The sequence below is a fragment of the Mollisia scopiformis genome (assembly GCF_001500285.1).
Source record: "Mollisia scopiformis unplaced genomic scaffold LY89scaffold_23, whole genome shotgun sequence".
NCBI classification, from domain to species: domain Eukaryota; kingdom Fungi; phylum Ascomycota; class Leotiomycetes; order Helotiales; family Mollisiaceae; genus Mollisia; species Mollisia scopiformis.
In genome coordinates this window covers 79,085-100,772 of record NW_017263603.1, presented here as the reverse complement: position 1 = coordinate 100,772, position 21,688 = coordinate 79,085, and the positions used below count along the sequence as shown (strand labels likewise).

The following is a 21,688-nucleotide window of genomic DNA, read 5'->3' as shown; positions in this document are numbered from 1 at the left end:
CACAAACTTCCCGACGTCTCACCAACTCCTGTGGGGCTATCGTGCTGGTGAAAGCAAGGTTGCTGAATACGCTGTACAAATCGAGCATCGAATACGACAAGATTAAACCCACGTTATTCGGGAAGTAGAATGCATGGAACTTTGTCTCGAAACTGCTTCCTCAAGGCTTAGCGAGAGCATGCATTCCTATGTGCCAGATATTTGGCGTCTCGCGCATATGTCCCACAATTCGAAGGAGGCTTTCGGATTAGGTATCCTCTTGAGTACGAAGACCATTCCATCAATCTTCTATGTCGAAGATGAAGTCCGCCGCGAGGACCCCAATATTCGTTCGGCAGACGGACCGATTGACGATCTTCTCATAGAACTGGCTCCACTCATGGATCAGCAAGATCCTTCCTTCAAAGCCCATTCTTCCTCATATCACCAAAGATTAGAGATAGAGAATGAACGGGCCCTGAAACTTAACATTCATACGTACCTTCCACGAACCCGAGAATTGTTGGCTAGCTGGCAACCACAGCCGGCGGAAAGTAGGGACAATTCCATGGCAATTACCAGGCTGCAATGAACGAAAGGAGAGATTAAGGAGGAGCCTGAGTTTCAACCCCATTCTCGGAAGAAGCTACCTTGGCTCAGTCATTCTTCAGGCTAGGTATCACCCATAAGGGATTCCAATTATCGAGTCCGTATACGCTGGAGTTTTGTCTGCTCATTGACAGGCTCTTGCCTTTCACGATGTTTGCGGTGGGCCTCTGAAGCTGATGCCTGCTCTGTTGGATCTGATCTTGCAGCGCCACCAAAAACCTTCATTACTAGCGGCCGACGGCCTTCTTTCTGGATGATCGTGCGAGGCAGCAGAGACTGGGGTATTCAGTGAATCTCGATGGGAGCATTCAAGTGGCTGGGATTCGCTGCGGAGTGCATTTCTCCGCGAAGGTTCTTGTCAAAGGTTTGGGTCCTGACACTATCTTGGATCTAGCTATCTCTGAGGCATGATACAGCAGTGAGTCGTAGTCCCATTCTATGTTATGTACCTAGGTATCTCTGCGCAGCGAAGTGTATGGAGGTATCACGTGACTCAACCTCATGTTGTATCTTTCTGTAGAAATCCAAGCTGCTCATGGAGGTCCATGATTCCTTTCGTTCTTGAATTCCTTGATCAGATTTTGTCGCCTCCTTAAAGTTGACGTGTTCTATTGTGCAGGTGAAGTCAAGACGTGCCTTCCCAAAAGAGAATCGCAAGGCTGCAAAAAAAAAAGATATAAACAAACCTTCCTCGACCCTTCCCCAACCTTTCTTCCCCAAACCTTTCTTCCTCAACCTTCCTCCCTCAACCTCTCTTCCACAATAACACCACGCAACCGAATCCCTCTCCACTTCACACTTTCAATTCTTCCCTTTGAACCCTGTCGATCTGTTCTTCTCCTCCACCAACTTCAACTCTCCATCCTCACAACCATCCTCTTCCTCACTTTCGCAAGACTCCCGCCGCTCTCCAAATCAAAGCTGAGCAGATCAATCATGTCTACCCAGCCTAGTTCCCAGATGGATCGCCTTCTGGAGCGCGCAAAGCAGACCAAGAGAACTCATCCAGCCGATCGCGCTGGTGAATCCATCAGCGCAATGGAGATGTGGCGCCTGGTCTACGCAAACATGTCCGTGATCAGCAAGAGCATGCCTGATGCTCCTCCCGATATTCAGCGCGCCTTGGCAGAAGCGAAGACTTTCGAAGACTGCTGTGAGTTCTCCTTCAAACCATAAAACCTTCGGAACACAACACTGATCTGGTACAGGGGGCGACAAGGATATCAAGTCCTTCCTCAACCCTACTTCGACTGACAATTAGCTACCAAAAGCCCGGCCAGACTCCATCAAAACTCCACTCAAGCAGCCGAAAGTAGAGAGCAATGCAGTCCTCGACGACCAGCAAGACAGTGACAAAAAGCCAAAAGTCAACGTCACCCCAATCAATCATGAACAAACCAACGAGACAAGCCCAGACCAAGTGCACCCCGCGAGAAGAATTCAAATGCGACTTCCCGAGCTAGACACTGCTGCATCTCCACCAGCCGACCAGCTTCTTAGCGCCAGTGCCGAAACTTCATCGAAAGTGAATGAGCAAAGAACAGCAAGCACACCCTCGCACAAGTCTGAGGTCTCAGTGACCCTCAGCATCAGCAGCCCCGCAAGCCATATGTCAGATCGCGACACCGTACGTCCATCTCGGCGCGAACGAGCTGAGCTGCACAATGAACAGAACTACTCGTTGATGTCCTCTCACCAGCAAGACAATCAAGGCCCTACAAAGTCGCCTGGTCTTACTCTTGTAAGCCGTCCCGAGACATCCCCGGTGCCCATGCGATCAACCTTCCCGGATCTCTCGGTTAAGGAATTTCCAAAAGACGGAGTCTTGTTTGAGGCATCCAACGCGTATGCTGCACTCCTAGGACCTGGTGGGTTTATACATCAAAGATATTCTTTATCCTTTCCCATCCGTTGGCATTAACCTCGATCGTCTTTCCAGGGCTGACGGTAAGGGAGGTAGAGAGAACGTGGTTCTCGTATCTACTTCGATGCGTGGTCAACCTCCATTACGCCAATATCAATCCGATGCCAATGCTGTCATGAGAGGATTGAGACAATACCACTTGATGGACCGTGCCGGGGTGGAGATCAGGATGCCCCTCGGAATCTTCCATCGGGAAAACCGCTCGTTTTTCAAGCCCGGTATGCTTGCCGATGAGGATGCCAGAAGAAATACAGAGAATCAGTCGTCATCCTGCAGACAATCACGAACATCTGAGAAGCATCAAGGAGACTCCGCCCACGAACGACGAAGAAGTCGCAGTCCTCTAGCCCAGAGAGAACAAAAGCATCGCTCGGATAGAGTAAGTGGTCTCCCTTCCAACCAACGTCCTTCGGAGAATATCGCTGACTTGCTGATCTTGTAGCCACGACGTTCTCCTTCGCCTTTCCGCTCAAGCCAAAGAGAGATTCGACATGGTCGATTGAACGAAGATCACATTCACGATGGCTCGCTTGATTCGAGAAAACGATCCACTTCTCGCAACTTTAAACGTGAACTTGAGGAGGGAGAGCTCGACTCTTAGGGCGCTTGATGGAATGAAGGAGGTGTAACTGATATTCTGTGTTTATTGGTAATTGTGTTTTCTCAACTTGTTCTTGTCTGTTGCAATATTGCTCACTTGCTGAGAGTTCGTAACGACTGCTGTCATGATGCATGAACATTGTATTGGAGGAGTTTCTGTCTACAAAACAATCAAACCATTCCATCACCTTCAATTTGATCTCATACGCTTGATCTGTTGCCTGTTCTTTCGGTCCTAATGTCAAGTTCTCTCGCTTCACTGGAGCATACTGCTTAGTTTTCACTTCAGTTCGACAATCAAGCGCGAGCTCAATCGGAGCTCCTATACATTGCGAATTCTGCCACAGCCAAATGAGTCAGCCAACAATCCCAACACGCTCAGGGGTGAATCTTTTGAGCGATTGTTTTCAGGCGCCCCTCCGACTTCGCGAAATGCTAAGCCAACCCCCTCACAATCCGGAGGGTTCCACAATTGCCTCCGAGCTTAAACCTCGTGTTCATTGAAACACGTCTAGTTCCCTCAGAGTTAGAGCTGAGCTTCATGATAATCTCCTCACGGTGCAGCACCAATGCTTATCCTCTTCGACAAACTCCTTGCAGATCATTCATCCCCTACACAGTCTCACCCATTCACTGAGATAAAGCTTTAAAGACTGGTTAAATGCCATTTGATGATGACTATCTGATGATGGCCAAGCAGTACTCCCGGTTGCCAATCAGACTTGTCTCTTGTTTTAGCGAAGAGGACAGCTCAGTCTTGACGAACATTCATCTGAGCTTGAATGTTCCTTGGGGCCATGGTATAAAAATAGAATACTCTTTGCTAGCCCTACATACTTCCTCCAACCGAGTCCCAAGAAGACCTGTCGGAAGAAGACTGGATCCCTCAATTCGCAATACGGACATGCATCCCAGTTTGTGGCTAGAACAATTTTCCCTCCCATCAGTATCAACATGGTCACTCGACGTCCATCGGTGCATCTCTCAACGAAATGCCATCCCAGACCACACAATAAGGTTGCGGTTCAAGGTCTCTCCCCGCCTTCCCCGCAATAAATCCAGGGCAATTAATGCAGGTCCAAGGGTCGACATGCTGCTCCACACACGTGGAGATGTGGTATCTGCCGGTGATAGCGAGAGTATAATAGACGCATTATTGTTTATGCGGTGACTCGTTTACGACAGACGCATTTCGGTCCGTTCGTCCGATGACTTTGTTTCAACTTCGAACCTGGTCTCTGCATGGCAACCATGAGAGAGATTCCATGACAGCACCGTAAAGAGATATTGACAAGGTTATTGTCCCGATTTGGACTACCATGCGATGCAAATGGACATGTGCGAAAGCGAGTGTGAGGCGTGCTGTTGATATGAGACGGGTACCAAAAGAAGTCTGACCGAAATCCGGACATGTGTTTCCTACTTAGCGAAGTTGAGTTTTGGAAAAGGGAAATGTACCCACATTGTCAGATCGGGTGTGCTGGCCGAAAGTTGACTTCTTCCCGTTGATATTGTATCCGCGCCGACCCTTCATCAATGTCTGTCAGCATCCCAGGGACGATCTCATCCTCGGCCCCTTTTTGTGCTGAGAAAATCCACGAATGACTTCACTCGGAGAATTTTATCAGATTTAGAGATTTTCCACGCCCTGAGCTCTTTCAGAGGGTAGCCTAATCCATGAGGGTAGTCTTCGAGTGGAGCTTTTATAATTTTGCGTCTCGGGACAAAGTCTGTGCTTCTGTCGGTCTTTGGTCTGAGATAGGAAAGTTTGCAAAGCTTGAAATGTTGTTCCGCAAGAAAATGTGGATATTCAATCAATACTGGAGAGTATATTTCCCAGAGCTCTTCTTGATGGTATAGATCAGATGAACCCCTCGTCCTGATTTCTTTTCTCACCTGCTTTACTTTCTGGTCCAATTCAAGATGTTGTTCAACTCAATTTTCGCTGTAGCATGCAGTCTCGCAGTACCTGCTGCAGCTCAGCTTGCCACTGGTTACCAATTGGGGCCTCCGACATCTTCATCTGCCAAGTGGGCTGTCAAGGTCTGCGATGTTACTGATTATGGAGCAGTGGCAGATGGTGTTACTGACATTGGACCCCCACTACTAGCGGCCTTCACTGCCTGCAAATCGGGTGGCATTGGTGAGTTTTGAGCTCTTTTGATGCTACTTGTCCTGATGGTTTGAAGTAAATATTCCTCTTGGAACATTCGCAATGGCCACATGGGTCACTCTGGACGATGGTGTTGCGTGGGGTATCAATTTTGAGGGTACAATTGTCAGGACTGGGTAGAACAATCTTATTGTTTGTTCTTAGAATTTGACTAACGTCATTCAAAGCACTGCCGGCGGCCATATGATCGTCAGTAAGTAGTGCCACAAGTACGGTGCAACGCGTTCTGATATCCTGCAGTCGAAAACTCTAGCGACTTCGAACTTTACAGTAGCAGATCAAGTGGTGCTATACAAGGCTACGGATACGAGTTTCACTCGCAAGGAGAATACGGGTAAGCAGAGCCTTCAGCAACTGAGGAGAACTGGAAAACTAATTTTCAAAGACCTCGTCTTATCAGACTCATTAATGTTGAATACTTCTCTGTCCATGATATCGCCCTTGTTGACTGCAAGTACTTCCTCCAGATCGCCTTCCCAATGCTAACCGATAATAGCTCCCGCTTTCCATCTTATCCTCGATACCTGCACTGGAGGAGAAGTATACAATATGATCATTCGAGGAGGCAATGAGGGTGGACTGGATGGCATCGACGTTTGGGGCTTCAACATCTATATACATGACGTTGAGGTTACAAACAAAGATGAGTGCGTTACTGTGAAGGTGAGTCATTCCTTTACAACGACTTGTCTGTCGCATGCTAAGAAATCCAGAATCCCAGCAACCACATTCTGATCGAGAACATTTACTGCAACTGGTCCGGCGGTTCCGCGATCGGCTCTCTCGGCCTGGACACCGACATCTCCAAGATTACATACAACAACATCTACACCTGGTCCTCGAACCAGATGATGATGCTCAAATCAAATGGCGGCAACGGAACGGTATCGGATTGCGTCTTCTCAAACTTCATTGGACACTCGAACGCCTACTCGCTGTACATCGACGCATACTGGACTTCAGAAACTCTACAAGCTGGGGACGGAGTGCTCTATACCGATCTCACCTTCAGCAATTGGAAGGGAACATGTGCAGATGGAGCTGTTCGAGCACCAATCATGGCCATCTGCCCCACCGGTCAGCCCTGTGACGGAATCACCATCGAAGACTTCGCGATGTGGACAGACACTGGGAGCTCCGAGTACTACAAATGTGAGAATGCTTGGGGTAGCGGAGGATGCCTTGTTGGAGGTAGCGCACATACGGCATATGCTATTACGACGCAGACGATTACTGCTGCTCCGAGTGGATACTCTGCTGCAAAGATGCCGAATGATCTGGCTAGTGGGTTTGCTATCACGGCTAGTATTCCTATTCCGACCGTGCCGACTACGTTCTTTCCGGGTGTGACACCTGCTACTGCGAGGGCGTATCCATAGGTGATGAATCTTTGAGTGGGGTTTCTCTTCTCGTATATAACTTTGGTTGGGATTTTTTGTTCTTGATTGTATTTAGGGAAAAGTAGTGGATCTTTGGTAGTGTTTACTTGAAAACGGCTGAGGGGATTATATATCTTCGGACACACACACATGTGTAAGATGTCTGCTTCTCATCCTATCTCACCTCATGTGCATCATTCCTGTGATAGGATTCAGTGCTGTGAAGAGTCAGAACGCGGAGCATCAGCGTGCGAGGAGGAAGAAGATTGCATGTGGTGTTGAAAGTGATAAGTTGAAGAGAAGTGGCTTTTACAGCAGTAGTCAACTGTTCATCACAGTTAAATTCATTGACACTTCGAGAGTATCAGGCAGTCACAATTGTTCTTTGTTTTCCTCAAAGTCTGACCTCATGTTAGCCGAGCATCGCTAGGCAGCAACCCCTAAATATCTAAGCGAACCCCTTAAATTCACATTCGACCCCGCGTCACATCGCGTCTCACTACATCTCCGTTTGCAATCTGGATGATCCTCCGCCACAACCATGACTTCACTCGAGGACTTAGCAGACGAGATAGTCCTCGAGATCTTGGAGCATCTCGAGCTAGACAATCTCACATTATCCTCCATCTGTCGGACTTCATCTCGACTCAACAGCCTTGCGCGACCGATATTATATAAAAGCATATTCCTCATCCTCCCACCCCATGAACCAATCATCCAACTCACCCAATCCCTCGATTCAGACAAAGACCTCGCACCTTTAATCCATCGCCTCCACCTCACCTGGCCAAGCGGCGGCCACGTCCCCGCCTACGACAAAGTCAAGATCCAAGAGCTCCTCCACAAGCTGACCTCGCTCCGACACCTCTGCGTCCGAGTCCCCCACGACCAAAGATCCACGCTCTCCGTCCTCGAATTTGCAGAATACAAAGAACTGCAATATGTCAACTTCGACTATCCCGACCTCACCAACGCGACGATCATGAAGTTCATGTTCCTGCCCAAGATCAAACAAATGGATATCATGTTCTTCAAAAGCTTATCAGACCCCACCATCCCACTGGATTGTCAGCCCGGCACTTCACCCGTCGAAACCCTCCGCTTTGGCACCTGCACGCCGCGAGAAGTTGTTCTGAGGACCTTCCTCCAGTGTCCTGCTGCTCTGGAGACGCTCAGTTTCACGGTCCCTCCGTTTGCCGAGCAATTCCAGACCTCAACGTCAACGAGGGATTTCTCGCCGAGGAAGATTGGGGATGCGCTGGCGCCGGTCAGGCATTCGTTGGTTAATTTGACGGTTGGGAGTAGGTCGATACATCGACATGATGGATCGAGACTGGATATTAGCGCTTTTGAGAAGTTGACGCATATATCTGTGCCCTCGATCTTGTTTTTCAAGTCGAGTAGGCCACGTGATGGGGTGTATCGACTTTTGCCGCGATCACTAGAAACCCTCGAGGTAAGATGCTCTTTCGAGTGTTACTCAATTCATGGATGGTAACTTTTTGTTCTGCTCAGATCTGTTTCTCCGAACCACCCTGGATCTTCCAATCCGATACCGTCATCGAAGAAGACGAGGAAGCCGCGGCTGCAGCAAAGGAGAAATGGATTTTGGAATTGGCTTTGAATAAAGCGGTGTACCTGCCTTTGCTTTCTCGAGTCAAACTGAGAGAGTTGCGGAGGGTCAATGTATATCCTTTCACGGGGTACAAATCGCCTATCCCGGAGAATATCCAGGAGGCATTCGATGAGAAGGACATCCACATTGAGATTTGGACTCGGAAGCTGAGGTGATTAATTGCAAGCCGACGATTAAGCGACGTCCAAATTAAAAAGAGAGGACTCAGACTGAATCACGTCAATGGAAATTGGGAAAAGCTGTCCAATTTGGTGGTTTCGGTTCCTCGATCTGAAGTAAGAGAAGGAGTGGTACCCTAGTGAGCAGGAAGAAGTCAACCAGGATGCATGAAATTACGATGTGAGCCGAGAACCGATATCTCTTGTGCCCCTCCCTACTCTGAATCATGGGATCAGAGATCATTAAACTCGTTTTGCCCAGGTCCGACTTTACCGCGCGGCAAGGTTTTCTTGAACTTCCAACTTCCAGGTTCCCTATTACATATATCCACGTGATATGAAACATATTCCATCTTCTATATTGCATGAACTATCAGTCTAGAACTGGAATCGAGGCAGTGCAAAGCATCGAAAAAAAAGAAAAGAGAATACGATGTCCTCGATAAGCATCTAGGACCTGAAGTCAATGGCATTTCGTGGCTTTCCATGCATCAATTCAGCTCATCCGCAATATCTTCAGATATCCCCTATTTCCTTCTTACCCACCACCAAAGCATCGGTGTGTTGCACAACTCCCCAACGGCGCAGCGGGTTCCGAGGAACAAGATGTGGCGGGAGTGGCCGAATGAGGAAGGCCAGGATCAATTAAGTAATGAATCCAGGGCTATATTCAGGTTCAAGGCCAGGCTCGTCATGCTGAGGTTCGCTACCAGACGTGGTTTGAACGGTCAAGACTCGAGACCTGACCTGACATGAAAGTGACAGACAGGCGTGACAGGCGGCATCACCGTTTAATTTATTCCCCACGTTGTCCCCCTTCCCTGCGCTGCCCTGCTCCCGTCGTGAGTGGTCCTGGATGTCTCTCTTTTTTGATATCGACCATTTAATCGGTCCTTCTCCGCACATTGATTGAATTGAGACGGATATCCCATCCCATCCCATATTCATCCCATATCTCGATTTCTATTTTAATCTTCGTATCCGACACACCCATGCAACGTTACTCTTTTGCGCGCTTCTCGTGCCGAGTCGATATATGATTCTTCTCTTGGGAGTCCGGGGTGGAAATGGGTGAAGGCGGAGCTCCCGACAGCCAGCATCGCCATACATACACATACATACTTCGGACATACTGTACATACATCGGCTGCAGTCTGGAGGATAGATAGGTGATGCAGGGTCAGCGGACAACCTTCGACGCCAGAACCAGCTCGGTCCAATGAACGGACCGAGATGGTCATTCCAGAATGCTTCGATGTCGTCACGACGAGCGCAGAAAATTAGAGACCGCTGCTGATGAGGAGCTGAACTTGTCACTGCCAGAGTCGCATCGTATCGGGACTCATAAGGCTGGATGGAGGTCAAGGCTGCGCACGCGGCGGCTACAGTACTGTAACCGGTTACCTACCCTGAGAGATCCCCTATTATCGATAATAATAAGTAATGATCCGTATTCCACAATTCCACCCGCCGCTGTCCCACCGTCGTCTCTGTCCTCCCATGATGAAAATTCTCCGGGAGACACAGATGTCGTCGGAGGCTGAACTTAGACGGCCAAGTTGCAGCTGAAAAGGCCCATGATGCTCCAATTTAGAGCACGAATTGGCATTTAAGCTCGTGCGGGTAGCGCCCACAGCGCCATGCACGCCCCCGATAGAATTTAGAAATGATGTTCTAGCGTCATCTCGTGCCCTAAACGGCCCCAGACGGCCAGACCAGACCAGACCACCCCCAAAACGACGAGATGATCGACGCCATCACCACTCTTTCGGCAACCAGAACGGTGTTCATCTTACGCTACACCAAGCACTATCCCTCACTACAGACACTACAGACACTACAGAGCACACTTGTGAAAGGTCCCGAACGGCCCCAAAACCATCACTACTGTACTGGAAAGCGTCCCATCGACTCGGGTGCTGCCCATCTGTCGATGGAAAGACCCGGGAAGGTCGTCATCATGCCTCGACCGACAGCAGGGGGGCGATATGGATAGCATCACAGACTCGCACGCAGACTTTGCCTGGACCAGTACTGTAAGACCAGACGAGTCCAAGCAGGTCCAGATTCGATTCCAGAAGGGAAGATGACAGCTGCAAAATTTAAACGAGCTGGATGCTGGCTGCTGGCTGCTGAATGCTGAATGCTGAATGCTGCTGGCTTTCAGTCATGGACTTGGACTTGCCGTCACTCTTCCTCACCGTCAGACTTCCTCTCCTGAGGCCTCAAATCATTTATTTCCTCGTACTTCGTAGTTCCTGCTTTTCTGGCAATCAGGGCAATTGCACCCGCTGGGGCCAGCCGGATTGGGCCATTTCGATGACCAGGGCGTTCAGGAAATCGTCCTACTGGTCCGAAGGGGGCTCTTCAAGGATGGTTACCACTGTTGAACAGACGCTGATTAAGAACTGACAGCCTGACAGGCGCGATTGCCACTGCCATCCATCTGGCAATAAATATTCTTTGGGGCCAGGCCACCAGCAGGTATTCATTCATATCGTGCTCGTACGTAGCGAGGCTCCTTTCCATGCTTGGGGGCGTTGCCGCTCAAAACGGCAGCGTACAACTGGCCGAGTGATTGGGAATTGCTGCGAATCCGTTTTATTGGCACTCCTCAGGGGGCGGCCGTTGGATGAAGGGGGGGAAGTAGTGGAGGCACCAGGAGCGAGGGGGGATAAGTTTCCATAGACTAAACCATATACATGATGCCTGCCCCGGGTCTCTCCCCTTTCGGGACGCAGCCCGGGAGCGGCACATGGGCCTCCCCCATGCCTCTGCACTCTTTTGAGATTTACCCTGGCACCTTCTCACCTTCTCGACTCCGGACACTACTTTCACTCTGCATCTAGTCCCGTTCTGCATCTCTCCACTCCACCCACCAGACCACTTCACTACTGATACTGGCTAGAAGTGGACCGTGGCATCCACGCTTCACCACCACCACCACCACCACCACCACTACTTGCGGGCTAGCCATGCCTGCCATGTCAGTCATGGGCAAACAAGCCAGCCAGCAACCAAGCAACCAAGCAAGCCAGCCAGCACCAGCACCAGCACTCTGGCACTTTTGGCTCTCAACGTCTTTTTTCTGATAATCTCCTTCGGATACCTGATCCCTAAGCCCTTCTTGATGATCGCCCTCAGATACGAATTTAGGCACTGGGGTCAACGCCTGCTCTTGCCGACGTCCTGCCAATGGCAAACCCGCTGGTCTCCAGCAGAGAGTGAGGGCTATCACTAATGCAGATCACGCGCCAGCCACTTTGACTCGTTCTAGACGTGCTGTAGTTTCCCCGTCCCAGTCCCAGTCCCAGTCCCGTAGTGCCAGTTGCTTGCTGGTGTCGTCGCTGGAAGCAAGCAGAAGGGAGTCAACGAACGAACGACGCATTGCCGCCGTTCGAGGACGAGGACGAGGACGAGGTCGAGGAGGGGCAAGCTAAGCCCAAGTGACGGGGCCATGCTCTCCCCAACTTGGCTGGCTCCAGCAGAGAAAGCGGAAGGACGTTAAAGCCATGAGGCTTGCGGCCCCTCCAGGAAACTTTGGCCCCTTTGACGAGCGAGCAGCCCTTGTTCTGCTTCACGAATCAATGCTTAGCACCATACCTGGCATAAGCTCGTGCTCCGGTCTTCATCTACCCATTCTTCCCTTGCCTGATTTGATGCCGACCAGATCATCATCATTCTATGCGCTGGGGAAAACACTTGCACCATTATCTTGATCGTTCTTTTTTTGTAATAAAGCGTTCGAACGGCCCGTTGCTGTGCAGGGAAGAAATGTGTCGATGTCCCGTACGCATTCCCTAACGATGGCGAATGTGAAGCCAGAAGATGGTGACTCTTCTCTCTGGCAAGGCTACAGCGTCCATCCTCCTCACTCCTCAACCGTGTCACAACCCCCTGCCTACGACTCGAGTTACCAGTCCCCTGCTATGGCTATTCCGTACCATGGACGACCTCAGAAAGGTTCCTATCGCTCCTTGGATTTGCCTTCAAATCAGTCGCGGGGACCACCGAGAGAGAGTACCGGAGTATTAACAGCATCACCACCGACGCTTAGTTCTCATCATAGCTATCCATCGTTGAAGAGACCATTCCATACTAGCGATGATTCACCGTACGGGGAAAATATCCAGAGTTTTAGAGAGGATCTCCCAGAGGCGCCAAAACCAAGTATCAACCAGGATCATCGACTTCTTTCTTTTGGACGCTTACCGGAGAAGCATACGTTACTGGATAGTCAAGGACGAGTACAACATGTGGAGCTTGTAGCACAGATTCACGGGATGTTCTTCCTATCAGAACTCGCAACGCCGTCGGGAGAAAGTCTCCTTGTCCAGCCAGAACTGACTTGCTATCGACGAAATCTCTTCCAGATCTCCGGAAGCGTTACTGCACCAAGAGGCAGTAACTCCATCTTGACTGATCGTGGGGAAAGGGTGCCCATCGTGTCGATGGAGGTCACAATAGGAGCGACCGAGTCTGTTGATGGTCACGTCGTGAAGCTCATCGTTATTCCTTGGAAGACTCCACCGCCAAACTCTCCGGAGATTCCAACAGGGCAGGAACATGAACCAGCGCCAATACCTTTGTTACCTTTCGATGAAGGTCCTGATGCGAACAACGATTTCACTGTGTTCCCGATTGCCTATCGAAGGTTGCAATTTAGAATCGCAACGGCGAACAACGGTCGACGACGAGAGTTGCAGCAACACTTCACTCTTCACTTGAACGTGGTTGGAACCTTGGCAAATGGGACGAAGCTTAATGTTTGTGAGACTTCAACAGCACCGATCGTGGTGAGGGGACGAAGTCCGAGGAATTTTCAAGCACGGAAGGAGATCCCTCTTGTCGGATCGTCGTCTTCTCGAGGTCAACCACCAGAATTGCATGTTGCAACAAACCTCAACAGTTCTCTAGACGGGAAGAAGATGATGGGGAAACCTCATGGAATCGAGTTATCACGATCTCCATTTACCTTTGACTCGAATAACATCGCCGGATCACCATCCATGATCCGCCAGCCGTAAGTCATCCCCATGCTCGTCATCAGTCTGACAAACAATTTCTCCGAGATCCTACAACTGTGGGACGGGTCCTTGCGATCCTTAGCTGAACCTTAATTTGAGTGGAGTATCTTGAAACAAGTCTGACAGAAGCTAGGACCTACTCGAGTTGGAATGCGGCACAAACTTCAGATCATACCACCTCTCCTAATACACCAAACTACTCGGTACCGCCGGTAGGGTTGGACAATTACCTCCAGGTCAATAACTCGACTCCAGATCTCCACGCAAATACCCACTCGCCGACAACGATCATTCCACCTCCTACTCGGCAGTACTCCTATCACCCTCCAGGAGCACCGACTGGAAGCGACCCATTACGATTTGTGGATAGTAATCCAAGGCCAGCAAAGTCCCCAAGACATGTTGCGCCTCCCGAGGTGCCATCAAATTATGGAGAGTATGGAACCAGATTCGCGCCTCCTTACAGCACGGCGAACAACGATCCTTTGCCGACAAGGGGACCAGATTACTTCCCACCCGCATTACCTTTGCAATCATGGACCAGTGGACCAGGGACAGGCGTTGTGTATGGAACGACAAGCCAAGCTCCCGGGGTCCAGCATTACGAGTTTCCGAATGATCACCAGTACGTGAAAGAGGAAGGTAATTCGGGACCACCTCACTACACCTGGAATCCGACATGAAAGTTTCCGCACCATAAAAAGAGAAGCATCTTCATAGTCCGTGCACTATGAGATGGTAATAATTTGCAACACAAGCCTACGACCCAACACCACCAACACAATACGAACGAACGAAAAGACTGAACGACACCACTCACGACAGCACGACCAGGCCCCCTACACTTACACAACTTCACTTCATTTCTGTAACATTAGATCCAGCATTGATTGGAAACCCACATTGGAGACCGGGGAAAAGCAAGAAAGCAAGCTTAAGAGCATGAACAAAGATATTGTTAAGATAGGACCGGGCTAGGATAGGATTTGGGGTTGGTTTGGGAATCAATCGGGATAGCAAGCACATACATACATACATTTGACACAAAGATGAATCGAAGCGGGCGCAGGCAGGCAGGCAGGCACAGACAGCACAGCAAAGAGCAAGAAGCAAGCAAAAAAGTACGATACCCTACTGCAATCGTTTTTTCTCCAGCATTCAGCAGCAGCGTAACCGCGCAAATCCCTATACAGGAGAGGAGAGAGGAAATGGAAATAAAGAGATCGACTTCTTCTCCGACATCTCTGCATGAGTTGCCCCTGAGGCTATGATGTGAACTCGGCGATCTCGAGGAATTCAAACCTCGCATCAAGGCAAGTGATGAAAATGAGGCTGATGCAGTCCACAAAATACCGTATTGTACCTGTTTGATACCCTCACGATCACCAGGCAGTGTTCAATGCAGCTCCAAAGTCCCATCCGTTTGATGCTCCAAAGATCACCAATGCGGCTCCCAGTTCCATCCGTTTGATGGCCCAAGATCACCAGTACTGTACGCTTAAACCCAAAAACACAAATCACCCTACCCCGTCCTCGTTTGATCACCAAAATGCTTAATTCAAGCTCCACCTCCACCACCGCGGCGGAAGCATCCATCCGCCCACATACTTTTAATCTCCTCAATATTTCCTTTTTGACGCCCCATAAACGCCACCCGAACGGGTAGCCAATCTGTTTCTCCACCAAAGTATAGTTTTTTGAAATCTGAAAGATCGCAAATTAATCGTAAGTACCGTAGCGCTTCTTCTAGATCGTGGCTTTCTCTCGTTTCTGTGATTAATTGAGCATGCATGCGAGTCCGAGTCCGAGTACGAACGCAGAGCGGCAGCAAGCGGCGGCGCAAGTCTGTGTGCAGAAGGAAGGAAGTACAGTATACTGTACAGCCACTAAAGCGGGCGGGAGTAAGCGGGGGCGGGAGAAGGGAAGTGGGAGTTTTCCGCTGGAGCGCTAGCTCTCTTCTAGCTTAGTCATGAGCCCAATTTCTTCATTCGATTCCGTTTCAATTGATGGCCGAGGCTGGCTTTCTTCTTAACAACGACAACGAAAACGAAGACAACATGTTCGATATCCCCGATGCGAAGAGGTATGTATTCCCCTCGATCCCAATGATACAGCAAACAAATACTAACCCCAAAACCCGCAGAATCCGCCGCGCAGACCTAACAATGCATTCCCGCTCCGCATCCCCCTCACCATCACCCTCCCCGGAGCTTCAAAAAGCCCTGAACGCGCACCTCGCGTCCCTCTACGGCCCCATCTCTTCTTCCCCTCCCTCACCAACTCAGCATCCCCAGCCCCAACACCCCTCATCACAAAAACAAACCCCCTCATTCGAACCCTCCGTCGAATTCGAATTCGAATTCTGCCTCTTCTCCACCACCACCACCACCACCACCACCACCGGCGCCACACCGCAGAAAATCATCCTCGAAACCGACAACGACGAAGCAGAGACCAACAACCAAGCAGCTAGCGGAAGCAGCAGAGGAGGATTCCTACGTCCGCGCCCAAGGGAGTATTATATCTCCTCCGGTCCGAGTGACGAGGTTAGGGCGCACTATGCGAGCGCTGCGCTGGAGGGGGAGGATGTGCTGCGGTTAGCTGGGGGGCGGAATTGGGGGCTGGAAGTCCCTTGGCGGGTTAGTGTTCTTCGATCGAGGCAATCGAAAGGCATGGGTGTGGGGGATGGGGCGAGGATAGAGGGTGGAGAGGAGGAGGTTGAAAAGGGGAAGAAGACGAAAGCGGGGAAGAAGAGGAGGATTTTGTTGCGGGAGAAGAGGAGGAAGAAGGAGGTTGCGGAGGAGGGGAGGAGGAGGAGGGAGGAGGAGAGGGAGGTGGCGGAGAGGGAGAAGAGGACGAGGAGGAATAGGGAGAAGAAGGTTAAGAGGAAGATGAAGGAGAGGGCTATGAAGGGGGTTGGTGGTGGTGGGGGTGAGGGAGAGGGTGGGAGTGAAGGTGATCGAAGGGAGTTTGTTGGTTATAGATAGACGAAGGGCGGTACACAGGGTCAAGCTTCGTGGTCTATGTCCATGGCTTTGAGGGCTATCCATCCGAAAATCAGAACTCTATAACTCTAGCACCCCACTTCAAGCCCCTCCAAACGGGGAATTCTCCCTGGAACCTTCCAGTCCCAATCCCCAAATCAACTTCCAAAACATCACTCAGGCCTCGCTTAAAAGTCCCCCTTTTGCCTCTCCGCTTTCCCCCTTTCCTTCCCCAAAGCCAAACTCAAAGAACTCGACGCTTCTTTGTCAAGAGAGTGTGCAACACCATATCCAACTAGATGTGAGGTTCGAAGGGACAATCATGAATCATAGCCAATCCTCTCGAAGGATAATTCCAAAGAGGCACGATCGCTATGGCAGGCATCTAGCATCCCGGAAGAGAGGAGGCTAGCTGGTGGTCTCAGAGGATGATGGTAAAGGTTTTTTTTTTATTGGATGTATGGATGCTAGACAAGAGGAGGGGTGCAATTTTGGCGAGGAAGAGGCTGAGGTTGACAGTGAGGAGATACACTGGTTTTCGCACGTTGTCTAGAGTAGCGCATCAACATATGATAATCGATCCTGCAACACTCACAGTTCTAGAGGATTAGGGTCCGGAAGCAGAATCAATTCTACCTACGCTTCAAAGATGTAGCTCAAGTCAAAGTGCTCATGCAAGCAATGAATATCTACCGACTAGCAGCTATCTCATCTCCGATGTCTTGATGCACGCAAGCGGTATGCAGAAATGAAGGCAAGAAGATATGTAAGCAAATGCATTGCGCCAACTCCGTGTCTCAGACGACTTCCAATTCCAAAGCAAAGTTCTCATCCCGACTCAGCCCCACTCTCCATTGTGATGTTCACTAATTAAACATCAAACATCTTTCCCTTACTCTCCAATGCCGCCTTGATAGCATCACAGCTATCCTTTGCATCACCAAACAACATCTTCGTCCCAGGCATGAAGAACATCGGGTTCGGTACATCTGCATATCCACTACTCATTCCTCTCTTCATGACGATAACCTGCTTACTCTTCCACGCATGTAGGACTGGCATGCCAGCAATGGAAGAACCTGGTTCGAGAGCAATAGGGTTCACGGTGTCGTTGGCGCCAATAACGAGGGTGAGATCAGTCTCGGGGAAGTCATCGTTGATTTCGTCCATCTCAAGGACAACTAGGTCTGTTAGCTGGTGTCTTGGAAAGGAGTCATGTAAACTTACTGTCGTATGGGACACTGGCTTCTGCGAGAAGGACGTTACATTGTCCTGGCATACGGCCAGCAACTGGATGGATAGCGAATCGGACATTGACACCTCTGTGCTTCAACATTCTCGTAATATCACTAATCGCATACTGTGCCTTCGCAACAGCCATGCCATATCCCACTATAATGATGACACTCTCAGCTGTTGCAAGCGCATCGGCTGTTTCGTCGACCGTCGTCTTGGTGATAGATCCCTCCATCTTGTACTCGGAATTGTCGGTCTGTGGTATACCGCCAAAGAGAACGTTGGCTATTCCCCGATTCATCGCAACGCACATAATGTAGGAGAGAATCGAACCACTAACACCAATCAGAGCACCAACAGTAGTGAGTAGCGGATTGTCCAACATGAATCCTTCGGCTACTAATGCAAACCCTGAATATGCATTCAAAACAGTGATGACGACAGGCATATCTGCACCACCAATTGCCGCTGTCGTGGTATAGCCTTTCGTAAAACTGAGGACGGCATTTCCAGTAAGACAAGCAGCTGCGATAATTGGTGAACCTGGAGCTGCAGCAATGAATGTAGCCATAGTGGCGGCGTTGAGTCCAAGAAGTGAGGTGTTCAGGGCATGACGTGGACCGGGAATCTTGATTGGCTTGGACGACATCTTGCCAGCAAGCTTCATAAAAGCTACAACCGAGCCAGTAAATGTGACACCACCTTATATAATTAGCCGTTTGATGCAGCTGTAAAGTGTAAATTGACTCACCGATAAGAACACCCAGGTAGCCAGCAACCAGGTGCAGCATGGAAATATCTCCAATATGTGCCATGACGCTTCCAAAGCTGGTGAGGACAGCAGCTAAACCGACTACTGAATGCAATGCAGCAACAGTCTGAGGAAGATCTGTCGCAGTAGTCCGACGACCAATCATCAAACCTACTATACTTCCGATAGCAGCGACTCCACCAAACTGCATCAGAACTTCAGGAGAGAAGCCGACAGCTGCAAGTGAAGCCAGGATACCGGAGCTGACACCCATCATACCAAGAATATTACCTTGTCTCGCAGTTGCTTGAGAAGCAAGTCCAGAAAGTGATCCTATGCACATGAGAGAGCTAACAAGATAGCCAGCTTGGACAAGACCAGCCATGCCGGTGCTTGCAGCAGCAATGTAACCTCCACCGAAAAGAACAGCTGGAATACCATATAGCCAAGGATACTCGGGAGGATCGGTAGGTCGTCTAAACATGTCTAACATGCGCTTGGTGATTACGAAGCCACCAGACACGTTGACGAAAGCAAGCAGGACTGAAAGAGCGCCTAGTACTTGTGGGAATGTGTGAGGAACGAGTCCACCTCCCATGATGAAGAAGCCGCCAACACCAACCATGCCTGGGAGCCATCAGCATATGTTGACATGTGAATAAGGACCGCTCAACGCATCAGAGAGCGTGTGTCACTTACCAGAAATAGCATTTGTAACGCTCATCAATGGGGAATGCAACGCAGGAGCAACACCCCAAACTGTCCTATAGCCAATAAGTCCAGCAAGAGCGAAAGTAAAGAAGTTCGTCATGAATAACGGTCCGGTGGCCTTGCCTAATGCAAGAGCGAGACCCATTCCACCAGTGACCGTAGCAACTTCACGTGATGTCTTTTGGAAAGGTGTAATGGCAAGTTCTTCTGGTTGCTTTGAATCGGCTACTGGATTAACTGGCTTGGGTGGTGGAGGTGCCGGTCTTGGAGCCGTAGGGATGATATCACCCTTGTAAGTGACAACTGAGCCTCTTACAACTTCATCCTTGAAATCGATACCGAAAGACTTTTCGTCAGGTGCCATTGAAAGGAGAAACTTGGTGATGTTGTTGGAGTACAGGGTTGAAGACTGTGTTGGTAGACGTGATGGGAGATCAGTATATCCTGAATGGGGTTAGTCAGTCGATGTAGGAGAAAGTTGAATACTCCAATCGGGACAGAGACATACCGATGACAGTAACTCCATGATGATGAACCAGCTGCCCTGGGATAGTAGCTACACAGTTTCCACCATTTTCAGCGGCCAAATCCACGACTACGCTTCCTGGCTTCATGGCAGCAAGCATCTGAAGCATGTTAGTGCAAGAAATCACAACCTTGAGCCCAGACTTACCTCTTCTGTGATCAATTTGGGTGCAGGTCTACCAGGAATAAGTGCTGTAGTAATGACAATGTCTACCTCGCGGCATTGCTCTAGGAATAGCTTCATTTCGGCCTCAATGAACTCCTTCGACATCTCTTTGGCGTAACCTCCAGCTCCAGAACCATCTTCTTCAAGTTCCACTTCGATGAATTCGGCACCAAGAGACTGGACTTGTTCACGTGCAGCTGATCGAGTGTCGAATCCTCGAACAATAGCTCCAAGACGGCGTGCCTAAAAGAATTAGAGATAATCCTTCAGTCAACGTCAAAGGACTCACTGTAGCAATAGCACTCAATCCGGCAACACCAGCACCAATAACAAGAACTTTACAAGGAGGAATCTAATTGGACACATGAGTACAAAGTCTAGTATGACCGAGACTCGCTTACCTTCCTGTACCTCGTTAGCAAGTAACCAAACATCGGACGAAAATCACTTACCCAGCTGCAGTAACCTGACCAGTCATGAATCGTCCAAAATTATTCGAAGCTTCCAAAACAGCTCGGTACCTGCATTAAACATCTCGAATCAGTATTCTTAAATTGCCCCACAACAGAGAACATGCTGGAGACTAACCCTGCAATATTGGCCATCGAGCTTAGAGCATCAAAGACCTGAGCTCTTGATATTCTAGGTATCATATCCATGGCAAAGCTGGTGGTTCCACGAGTAGCCAGACTCTCCACCACTTTCTTATTCTGAGCAGGGTAGAGGAACGAAATGACAATAGATCCATCTCTGAGCTGGTCTACCTCACTCAATGCATCATCAATGCTCGGAGCTCGAACTTTGAGCAAGATATCACTCTCTGCAAAAACAGATTTGCTGTCTCCCAATGTCACTCCTGCCTTCTCGTATGCCTGATCCGGGAATTGTGCCTCAGCTCCTGCACCTCGCTCAACCAGAACACGCTTGAACCCCTTCTTGAGTAGGAGAGCAGCATTTTGTGGAGTGATAGCCACGCGTCGCTCATTGGGATATATCTCACGGACAACTCCAATAGTGAGGTCTGAGTATGGAGTCAATTTGACAGGAGGAACAGGTTCGGAGGCAGGCGAAGGGGAGGACTCGACGGTGGCATGCCGTGCAGGAATGATTCTCGAGACTCGAGGGCGGAACTGTTTACGCTCGTTCCATTTCTGCGTGGGTTGGTAGAAAGGTCGGATATGGCGGGCTGGAATTTGTCAGTATTGTAATGAAAGCGGACCGGAATCGCATACCTATGAGACCAAGACCAGACCGTTGCAGGTGTGCAGCAGAGGGCATGCCAGCACGACATTGCCCCAATGCCGGCCGCATTGTCGTCGAGGTTATCATGGTCGTGGTCGAATATCGCGCTCGGGACGATCTCTCGCGACTACGAGGTGTTGGTGTTTAGTGTTTGGCATCTGCTTGGCAGATATATCTCGTGTACCCAAGTCGATTCACCTGTTACTCAAGACGAGAAGGTCCGAGTCCTTGGAGTCGTACATGCGAGGTCGAGGTCGAGGTCGAGAACTAGTGTGCGTGAATGTATGTATGTATGTATGGAGGAGAGGTACTGAGGCGGAGCTTGAAGTACAGCCGGCGGCTGGACAATGGATGGAAGTGTGTGCGGGTGGTGTTTTGCCAGCAGCTTGCCCTGACCTCGTGCCGTTTCCATGGGCTGGTTTTGGCTGCCTTGAGGGGGATGGGGGCGAGATGGAAGGGGGGAGGGAGGACGGCGAGGGGAGATGCCATAGGATGGGATGGATGATGGATGCACCGGCTGCGGCTGCTTCTGCTTGGTACTGTACGGTACTGTACTGTACTGTACTGTGGACGGCGGCGGGTGGAGAG

The 21,688-nt window shown here is 49.9% G+C and overlaps 7 protein-coding genes across 7 annotated transcripts; 5 read left to right on the top strand and 2 right to left on the bottom strand.

The window, feature by feature from the left end:
* Positions 1-1,524: 1,524 nt before the first annotated feature.
* LY89DRAFT_738877 (uncharacterized protein) lies at positions 1,525-3,113 on the top strand (the record flags this gene model as incomplete). The annotated part of the gene is made up of 4 exons (XM_018220412.1): positions 1,525-1,741; positions 1,860-2,456; positions 2,545-2,891; positions 2,955-3,113. The coding sequence occupies 4 exons, from the start codon at positions 1,525-1,527 to the stop codon at positions 3,111-3,113; spliced, it is 1,320 nt and encodes a 439-aa protein (XP_018065795.1).
* Positions 3,114-5,035: 1,922 nt separating this feature from the next.
* On the top strand, positions 5,036-6,664 carry LY89DRAFT_710038 (pectin lyase-like protein; the record flags this gene model as incomplete). Its single annotated transcript, XM_018217801.1, has 7 exons — positions 5,036-5,255; positions 5,302-5,401; positions 5,453-5,478; positions 5,526-5,619; positions 5,671-5,735; positions 5,782-5,948; positions 5,999-6,664. The coding sequence occupies 7 exons, from the start codon at positions 5,036-5,038 to the stop codon at positions 6,662-6,664; spliced, it is 1,338 nt and encodes a 445-aa protein (XP_018065794.1).
* Positions 6,665-7,205: 541 nt separating this feature from the next.
* Positions 7,206-8,455, top strand: LY89DRAFT_674034 (uncharacterized protein; the record flags this gene model as incomplete). The annotated part of the gene is made up of 2 exons (XM_018213407.1): positions 7,206-8,120; positions 8,180-8,455. 2 exons carry the CDS (start codon positions 7,206-7,208, stop codon positions 8,453-8,455), a joined length of 1,191 nt encoding a protein of 396 aa, XP_018065793.1.
* Positions 8,456-11,303: 2,848 nt separating this feature from the next.
* On the bottom strand, positions 11,304-11,917 carry LY89DRAFT_674033 (uncharacterized protein; the record flags this gene model as incomplete). The annotated part of the gene is made up of 2 exons (XM_018213406.1): positions 11,304-11,695; positions 11,836-11,917. 2 exons carry the CDS (start codon positions 11,915-11,917, stop codon positions 11,304-11,306), a joined length of 474 nt encoding a protein of 157 aa, XP_018065792.1.
* A 162-nt stretch (positions 11,918-12,079) lies between these two features.
* Positions 12,080-14,306, top strand: LY89DRAFT_225619 (p53-like transcription factor). Its single transcript, XM_018205985.1, has 2 exons — positions 12,080-13,481; positions 13,619-14,306. Exons 1-2 carry the CDS (start codon positions 12,241-12,243, stop codon positions 14,166-14,168), a joined length of 1,791 nt encoding a protein of 596 aa, XP_018065791.1. The 5' UTR covers positions 12,080-12,240; the 3' UTR covers positions 14,169-14,306.
* A 761-nt stretch (positions 14,307-15,067) lies between these two features.
* On the top strand, positions 15,068-16,472 carry LY89DRAFT_786371 (uncharacterized protein; the record flags this gene model as incomplete). Its single annotated transcript, XM_018222978.1, has 2 exons — positions 15,068-15,568; positions 15,629-16,472. Exons 1-2 carry the CDS (start codon positions 15,492-15,494, stop codon positions 16,470-16,472), a joined length of 921 nt encoding a protein of 306 aa, XP_018065790.1. The 5' UTR covers positions 15,068-15,491.
* A 737-nt stretch (positions 16,473-17,209) lies between these two features.
* Positions 17,210-21,283, bottom strand: LY89DRAFT_225583 (PNTB-domain-containing protein). Its single transcript, XM_018205983.1, has 11 exons — positions 21,091-21,283; positions 20,447-21,044; positions 20,311-20,379; positions 20,260-20,263; positions 20,148-20,210; positions 19,841-20,101; positions 19,676-19,793; positions 19,156-19,611; positions 18,457-19,083; positions 17,697-18,407; positions 17,210-17,650 (listed from the first exon to the last, which is right to left on the bottom strand). Exons 1-11 carry the CDS (start codon positions 21,185-21,187, stop codon positions 17,340-17,342), a joined length of 3,315 nt encoding a protein of 1,104 aa, XP_018065789.1. The 5' UTR covers positions 21,188-21,283; the 3' UTR covers positions 17,210-17,339.
* Between the last annotated feature and the right edge of the window lie 405 nt (positions 21,284-21,688).